The sequence below is a fragment of the Brassica oleracea genome, chromosome C4 (genome assembly GCF_000695525.1).
Source record: "Brassica oleracea var. oleracea cultivar TO1000 chromosome C4, BOL, whole genome shotgun sequence".
NCBI lineage: Eukaryota > Viridiplantae > Streptophyta > Magnoliopsida > Brassicales > Brassicaceae > Brassica > Brassica oleracea.
In genome coordinates, this window is record NC_027751.1 from 50592100 (window position 1) to 50601048 (window position 8949).

At 36.9% G+C, this 8949-nt stretch overlaps 3 protein-coding genes across 3 annotated transcripts; 1 reads left to right on the forward strand and 2 right to left on the reverse strand.

The window, feature by feature from the left end:
- Nucleotides 1-2718: 2718 nt before the first annotated feature.
- LOC106339174 (uncharacterized protein At4g04775-like) lies at nucleotides 2719-5599 on the reverse strand. The gene is made up of 3 exons (XM_013777972.1): nucleotides 5435-5599; nucleotides 3096-3348; nucleotides 2719-3017 (listed from the first exon to the last, which is right to left on the reverse strand). The coding sequence occupies exons 2-3, from the start codon at nucleotides 3331-3333 to the stop codon at nucleotides 2719-2721; spliced, it is 537 nt and encodes a 178-aa protein (XP_013633426.1). The 5' UTR covers nucleotides 3334-3348; nucleotides 5435-5599.
- LOC106339175 (glutathione S-transferase T3-like) lies at nucleotides 3556-4519 on the reverse strand. Its single transcript, XM_013777973.1, has 2 exons — nucleotides 4174-4519; nucleotides 3556-4118 (listed from the first exon to the last, which is right to left on the reverse strand). Exons 1-2 carry the CDS (start codon nucleotides 4517-4519, stop codon nucleotides 3556-3558), a joined length of 909 nt encoding a protein of 302 aa, XP_013633427.1.
- A 628-nt stretch (nucleotides 5600-6227) lies between the features above and the next one.
- LOC106336810 (ACT domain-containing protein ACR9) lies at nucleotides 6228-8279 on the forward strand. Its single transcript, XM_013775751.1, has 5 exons — nucleotides 6228-6381; nucleotides 6534-6755; nucleotides 6852-7270; nucleotides 7348-7632; nucleotides 7953-8279. The coding sequence occupies exons 1-5, from the start codon at nucleotides 6228-6230 to the stop codon at nucleotides 8091-8093; spliced, it is 1221 nt and encodes a 406-aa protein (XP_013631205.1). The 3' UTR covers nucleotides 8094-8279.
- Nucleotides 8280-8949: the final 670 nt, after the last annotated feature.

The window sequence follows — 8949 nt, forward strand, 5'->3', positions numbered from 1 at the left end:
TTTGTTTTCAATCTCAGGCTAATTTCACAACACAATAGTTTGAACCGTGAACTTCTTTCTAAGCCAGTTCAAAATCAACAATTTGAACCGTGAACTTCTTTCTATGCCAGTTCAAAATCAACACCTCCTAAGTTACGCTTATGAAACTCTCTCATGTTACTATTACCAAGACTGGCCTTGAGCAAATCTTCCAGTCCTATAAATCCATCTTTGTCGCCTTGCTATATGGAGTATATCTTCTAAGTTTTGTTAGCTTTACAATGCAAACCGCCATTTTGCGAGCAATTTAGCGAACAATCAAACTATTTTCCCAAGAACATCACTGTCCCAAATCTTTTTTTCCCAAGAATTGCGAGATTTCATTTCGAACAACTACTAATAGATTATTTCACAATTTTGGTGACACGAGAAGAAGATTATAATCCACAATCTTATTCCACATATATCATTATATTCTCTTTGCATTTCTATTTAAACACGAATCTATATACATAAAGTTGGCTTTTTCCTTTCTTATGACATGTGGAAGGGGGGTTTGTTGACATGTGTCCACATGTTTTTTTTTGTATTTAAATTCTTCTTCTTTTAAATTATTGCAATTTTCTCCATCAATTTCTAATTGTGTATTATCTAATCTTTATCACACTTATTGGTCTCTAAAATTCAAGATCTATATACATAAAGTTGGTTTTTTCCATTCTTATGACATGTGGAAGGAGAGTTTGTTGACATGTGTCCACATGTTTTTTTTTGTATTTAAATTCTTCTTCTTTTAAATTATTGCAATTTTCTCCATCAATTTCTAATTGTGTATTATCTAATCTTTATCACACTTATTGGTCTCTAAAATTCAAGATCTATATACATAAAGTTGGTTTTTTCCATTCTTATGACATGTGGAAGGAGAGTTTGTTGACATGTGTCCACATGTTTTTTTTTGTATTTAAATTCTTCTTCTTTTAAATTATTGCAATTTTCTCCATCAATTTCTAATTGTGTATTATCTAATCTTTATCACACTTATTGGTCTCTAAAATTCAAGATCTATATACATAAAGTTGGTTTTTTCCATTCTTATGACATGTGGAAGGAGAGTTTGTTGACATGTGTCCACATGTTTTTTTTTGTATTTAAATTCTTCTTCTTTTAAATTATTGCAATTTTCTCCATCAATTTCTAATTGTGTATTATCTATACCAGAAATAACCTTTCAAGCCCACATAGCATACATGAACGAAAACATTACCCAAATCTCGAGTGGCAAACATGGTGAAAAGGAGAGCCACCAGAGATGCGATGAAAGCTGCAAAGAGATGCAAGAATAGATAGGGAAAGGGAGACGAAGCGAAATCAGAAAACTATGGAGCCGTCCTCGAGCTATGAAAGAGAGCATAGAAGTCAGAACACCAAAAACTAGAATTTGAAAACCAAAACGAGCATAGACTATTGACGGTAAGCCAACGACGAGGAATACAAAATCAAAGACGAATAAACTCTGACCCAACCAAGGAGATGCAGTTCCTAACATCAGCTGAAATCTAAGGAAGAAGAGAAGCAGTCAATATTGACTGGAACAGCCTATAATGTTGTGGGAAGCAACCGAACAACTGAAAACTCATAAACCCGATCTGCAAAAATACCATATAATCTCATAGGTGAAGAAAGCAAAGAAGAACAAGAGAAAAATGTGAGTCTTTTTCCGGTGATGGTGAGAAGCACCGCACACCAGAATTGTAACGAAATACATAGACGGTGAGAGCTCAAGTTTAAAATATGGGGAGAGGGCAAAAAACATCTTAAAAATTATAATTTTCAAAAATATGAAAAAAATATAATACAATTTTGACGCTGAAACCGTTAATCTTAGAATCAACAAATGCGCAGATCCAAAGTTATTGAAATTCAATATTAGTTTACGTTAAAGGCTCATTTGACTACTAACAAGTACTATACACACAACAACATATTATTCAAAAAAACAAACGCAAAAATATATTAACTTATCACCTACTACATAACACACTAAAAACACCAAATAATGATCTTAACAAATAAAAACGACAACGTAATTACATTATCCAAAAAAAAATCATGTTCTTAGCAATAATAAAATAATATTCCGCGTGAACACCCTCTAGTTAAAAATATAGTAAACTAATATTATCTTCCCCCCAAGCCAGCTTCAACGAAAGGTCTAAAACACAAGTGTACGAATTAAAAATAGAACTTGTTAAAAGCTCCCACCACAGGTTTATTAATAAAAAACAAACCTACAACCCGTGATTGTTGTTGTATCAACAATCCCACATAGCAAAAAATATCTAATATTATCCATCTGCCTTAAGAGCATCTTTATAGGTGGGATTTATTTTAGGGTCCTTAACTAATCTTTATTATTATTTTTTGCTTAGGGACTAGAGTAAGGGATTTGGTTAAATTAGTTGATTATTGGTGAGACTTATGTTGTCCCTTAGTTAATTTAATTTATTATTTTAATTAATAAATAATGACATATATAATTTTTAAATAAAACATTAAAAATAAAAATATAATATTAAAATTGAAAACATAAGAAAATTACATTTTTGAAAGAAAATACAAACATCATAAAAAAAAATAGAAAACATAAGAAAATGACATTATTGAAAGAAAATACAAATTATATATTATTTCAAGGATTTCCAAATTTAGTCCATATATTTTCAATCAAATCATTTTTTAAATGTTGATGGACAAGCCTATTACCACAACAAGAACAACTATGACTATTACAAAGCACTCAAACCCCTTTATCATACATGATTTCTCCTTGGCCAAATCACCCACCATCTTCTCTAGCTTTCGTAGCTTCTCCTCAGTGTCATAGTCAGGTAAAAGGGTTAGGCTATCTACCTTTTCAGATAGCTGAAACACGTGTATATCTCTGGCTCTCATCTCATCCATCACCGCCTCATCCCACCATTTGAAAATATGGCAATCGCCATCGTCCTTATTTGCGCAAGTGTAAAATCTTCTCCCTGTTTAACATACGCAAAAACTCGATAATCAATCCTTCTTCACAGGCTAAGTACTTAAGCAACTACCATAGTACATACCTTGATCATTCCTGGAGTTAGATGTTGCAAGCACTGGGTGAGCACCACAATAGCAGACCTGCGGGAAACCAAACTCTACCTCCGGTTGCGGAGGGTAGTGAACTTGTGAACTACGTTCCAAGCTTAACTCAGCTTGGTCGCGTCGTATGAGATCCTCTGTCTCGCTGTAGCCACTGTCATCATTGTTTCCAAATAATGGCTCGTCTTCTGATGGCTGCGAGTAGCTGTAACGTCCCATTTTCAGATACTTAACCTGCAGACATTGTCGAGCCATGTTAGAAACATAAAGGCATACTAGTTAGAAACATAGAAAAATACACATAAACAATAACACAAACATTGAAAGAAAATCATTCATTGAATATTACGGGAACTACATATAAATATACACATAAGCAATAACACAAACATTGAAAGTGACGACATACAAGAACTAGAAACAAGAACATCTAATTTTTTTTCAGAATAACTCGGCTAGGAGCTTATTCTTCGCAGATTCTTCCCTCTCAGTCAATGGAACAGGCTTGGTAAGGAGAGTGTCTAGTATTGCTAGCCTCGACAGTCTCTCCTTCCTCACCAAATCGTCCTTCTTCATTTCCCAAACTGTTGCAATCTCAGCCATGGACTTCCCTTTACCCGTATTTCTTTTAGCCTTAGCAGCCTTGACACCTTCGGGCCTGCTCTCAACATCAACGAAGCCTTCGTTGGTAGAAGTTTGGGAATCTGTCTGCACATTCTTCCTCTTTGAAACGCCACCAGCTTTGGGTGTGTTAAGGCTGATCCACTTCTGTTCAAACCTCAACACACACCAAGCATGTTCAAGGGTAAACTTGTGCTGTTGATCAGAGAAGAAAATTTCATGCGCCTTCTTCAGAACGTCTGTGTCAGACTCACCACTGCTAATTTGTCGCTGAGCTGCCGAGTATGCGCCACAGAACTTGTTAACATCATCATTGATTCTGTGCCACCTCTTCTTGCAACAACCTTGCTCTCTCACACCATCCTCTCTTCCATGAGCACTCTCTGCATAATACTTAGCACTCTTGCTCTCTCACACCATCCTCTCTTCCATGAGCACTCTCTGCATAATACTTAGCAACCCGTGTCCAGAAGGCCCCCGACCTCTGCTCATTTGCAACAATCGAATCCTTCGAAGTGTTGAGCCACACACTGATCAGCACCTCGTCATCTGCAGGGTTCCACTTGCGTCTTACAGGACGGGCAGCTTGTGCGTCTACTGGTGCGTCGACTGGTGCGTCTTCAGGTTGTTGAGAACTGAAAGCCGGAAATGTATCGGATTCTCCAAAGTTGACACTAGAATGAAAACTTCCATAAGGGAAGTTTTCATGATAAACGCTTCCTTGTTGACTGTGAAGCAGTCCTACGTAGCTAGAGGACTGACTAGGAAGATTGCTTGGATCCATACAAGAGAGTAAGATAAGAGATAGAATGGAGAAAGAGTTATGAGATAGAAGAGATAAGAGATAAGAGATAAGAGATTTTATAGCCTCAAGTGAAGTCTATAAACTCATAATGGTGAACTCCCAACAAGAAATGTCAAATCCTAACTTATTACACCAAAAAAAACTATCAACTTTCCTAACAACATCATTAATGTAAGCGGATTTCGTTTAAAACCTACTGTATACATCCTAACTAAGCAGAAAACGATGTCAGTGTCTTTAATATACAACTACCACACACAACTTCAAATTAGTATTCAAGTTTTAAATCGTAACAACATCCCTTGTATTGAATTTTTTTAAAAAATAAAACAAGAGACGACTTGAAAGATGAAGTATAGAAGCTACATTTATTCTTATATGAACTATTAAGTAAACGATTTCACATATTTGATCTATGAACTATGGCTACGCGGAGACACAAAACCAGTTATAGGATCCAAAGCATCGAAACTAAACTATCAAACAGTTCTTTCATGTTGCTAAAATCAGTTACTGATTTGTTATACATTTGTTCTCGAACCATACAAATACGGAGTCTAGTTTTTGATCTCAAACAATCAAACAAGCTACAACCAAACTCAACGGTTCAATCTAAACGAGACAATCAAACAAGCTACAATACGAAACAATCAAACGAGCTACAACGACTACAATAGTTCAATCTATACAAAACAATCAATCAAGCTACATCGAAAATAATCACACAATCCAACCATTTAAATTTTTAAAAATCTATACGAAAGTAGGAAACATTTGCGAACCCTAGAATCTGTACAATTGTTCTCGAACAACATAGAATCTATACCACTACTCAGCATGCACTATTCCTAAACCCTATAATTTTCAATTTCAGATGGGAGTTAAAGAAAATACCTCGGTAACGGCTAAGGATTGAGCTCGGGTAGAGTTTCAGACGATTTGGGGAAGATGAGACCCTTCATACAAGACCGGAATCGAACGGAAGTCGATGGAGCTCGGGATCTCGATCTGCGGATCAAACGCCAACGGAAGCTGCGATCTCTCGTGGTGGTGAGTTGGGCTTTCGATTGAGGAGACACGCAAACTGAACCTCCGGTGAAAGAGAGATCGATCTTCCGATCTGAGGAGATCAACTTTTCGCCTTCGTGATTTCGTATTTCAATTTCTCTTTCAGAATGAGATTGACGCGAAGACACAGACAAACGCGACAATTTCATCTCCCAATCCCGACCCGACACGTAGCCTCACGGGACGAGCCCATCATCCCTTATTTTAGGTCCGTTCCACTCATTTTCTTTTTTTTTGGATTTATTTTCGACCCAAATTTCTTAAGGGCCCTGCCTTAAGGGACCCCGATGCTGATGCTCTAAGATCTACGGACCGTCTTACAAAGCACAGCTTGTCCAAAACTACGATAACACCCTTCCGTTCAAAAGATTAAGATTGGTACGTGTCCACTGCCTAACCCAGCTTTTTCTTTTCCTCATACGTGTGTATGACTAGACACGTAGGCCCCACTCAGCAACCCGACAACCCTAATTAAACAAAAAATAAAATAAAACAAAATTAATTTTCTCACATATATATATTTCTTCTTGTCCCTTCTTCTCCTTTTCTGCGAGAATTCTTTTTTTTTTTAATCCTCTGTTGGGAGCAGCCATTGAATTTTGTTTTTTGGCTGCAAAAAATGGGAATTCTCAACGACGACGCCGTTTTAATCGAACCGGGAAAAAACTCCGGCGATCCCACCATGGTCACCGTGAATTGTCCAGATGAATCAGGTCTGGGCTCAACTCTCTGTAGAATCATCCTCGAGTTCGGTCTCTCCATTACCAAAGCAGGCATAAAAGTCTTAACCTTTGTCTTTTTCGGGGAATATACTCTGTTTTGTCGGTTACGAATATTCGAAATTTGATTCGATTTAATTATGTTAATTATGTGATTAATTCTAATTTATTGATGATTGTGAAAATGGGGTTGTTAATTGTTGCAGATTTTTCAACCGATGGAAGATGGTGTTACATAGTGTTCTGGGTCAGTCCTGATAACGGTTCTTCTAGATTCGATTGGGACAGCTTGAAGAACCGACTCTTGTCTGCTTGTCCGTCTTGTTTAGGTTCTTATTACTCCTCTCTTCAGTCTTCTAATGTCTCTAAGCCTCCTTCGCTTTATCTCCTCAAGTTTTTCTGCCGCGACAGGAAAGGACTGCTTCACGGTTTGGTCCCTTTACTTGTGTCTTTTTATATCTGTTTTTGTGTCTTAATGGTTTTAATTATAAAGTTTATTTTTTCTTGGTGTTTTTTTTTTGTAGATGTAACTAAAGTTCTGACAGAGCTAGAGTTTACTATCCAACGAGTCAAAGTCACGACAACGCCAGACGGAAGAGTCTTGGACATGTTTTTCATCACTGACGCAATGGATCTATTGCACACTAAGCAGAGACAAACCAAGACGTGTGACCATCTAACGGCTGTGCTCGGGGAACACGGTGTGAGCTGCGAGATTGAGCTAGCTGGTCCCGAGCTAGAGAGTCTCCAACGATTCTCAGCCCTTCCACCTGAGGCTGCCGATGAGCTCTTCGGCTCTGACGTTACTTCCATCTCCAACAAAGTGGTTCTCACGGTCGATAACCACTTAAGCCCAGCGCATACTTTGCTTCATATCAACTGTATCGATCAGAAGGGGCTTTTCTACGATATCCTCAGGACTTCTAAAGACTGCGACGTCCATGTAACGTTTTCAAGACTCATCTCTATAATCTCACCTCTGTCTAACTGATGTTAGTGTGTGATTGGTTCTTTATACAGATTGCTTACGGTAGATTCTCATCAAAGGTTAAAGGCTATAGGAACTTGGACTTGTTTGTGAGAGGCACGGACGGGAAGAAGATAGCGGACCCGAAACATCAAGACAGCTTCTGTTCTCGTCTTAAGGAGGAGATATCGTGTCCTTTGAGAGTTATAATCGCGAACCGAGGACCAGACTCTGAGCTGTTAGTAGCCAACCCTGTGGAACTATCTGGTAAAGGAAGACCACGAGTTTTCTATGATGTCACACTCGCTTTGAAGTCACTTGGAATCTGCATCTTCTCCGTAAGTAGATATTCATCAGTCTCAAAATGATAGAAAAATAATTGTTTTAGTAAGATATATTTTTACAATTTTAATGCATTTTTTTGTTAGGTAGTAATAATGATAAATTGTAAATTTTGAAGAAATTAATAGCGTTTATTGAATTTTGATTGTCTAATAGTGTTGAGAAACATTCAAACCCAAAAAATTGATGCATTTATAATTAAGATGTCTTTTTAGTGTGTGAAAGTTTCAAAATATACATTTTTGAAATGAAAGATACTCTTATATGTTTTTTGGGACAGGGTTATAAAATATTGTGAGTTGTGTTTCTTTTGTAGGCCGAGATTGGGAGGCACTCAACTTTAGATCGACAATGGGAAGTTTATAGATTTCTTTTGGAGGAGCGTCGTGAGTTTCCATTGGACCGAGCTAGGAATCAGATAGTGGAGAGAGTGACAAAGACACTTATGGGTTGGTGAAGTGTGTGAGAGACTTGAACGTTGTATGCTAGTCGATGGGGCCTTAAGAAACCGAGTCTTGGCTCGATGAAGATTTCGAGAGTGGTTGGTTGCTTTTGTGTGGAGCTTAGCTGAGTTGCGTTGTAATGATATGGAAAATTGTATATAAGGATTAAAGTGCAATTGCAATGAATGCTTTGTATCTCACTTTGGTTTAATCGAATCATACGACATGTGTTGAAGGAGTGTTGAATGTGCATGGATGGACGTGAAGAATGGGGCGAGGCAGGTTCGCATCGCAAAACCTGCACATGTAGCTGCTGTTATACACATAAGGGACGAGTGGCACAATCTGTTCTTGTATATTTAGATTTTGTTATCATACTAGACTACTGTTAAAAAATAAAAAAACTAGAATATGTTTGTGGTATTGGCATCGTCACTTTGAAAGCCACTCAACACAATTTCCATTCATCGTCTAATATTATGCTTCAGTATTTGTATCTGAATTCTAAATCCAAACCCGAGCTGAAATTCTGAATCTATATCCGATATGTAAGAAAATCTGAATGGAGGATTTTTTAAGGCGGTATTTCGGGTATCTGATGAAAACTTCGAAAACCTGGTCTACAGAATGATATTTTTTTTTAATTTAAACAAATATTTCAAATACTAAATTTTATGTTTATTTTGATACAATTTTAGAAAAAAGAATACTCGAAGTACAATACTCCAGTTTGATTTTAATTTAATTGGGAAATTTTTTGTAGACTTTGGCAAATTTACTCCAATCGAACTTGTGATCTGAATTGTTTTTCGCTTATCCAGTTTGATTTTAATTTAATTTAATTTTATTATAAGAATAGTTTATAAAAAA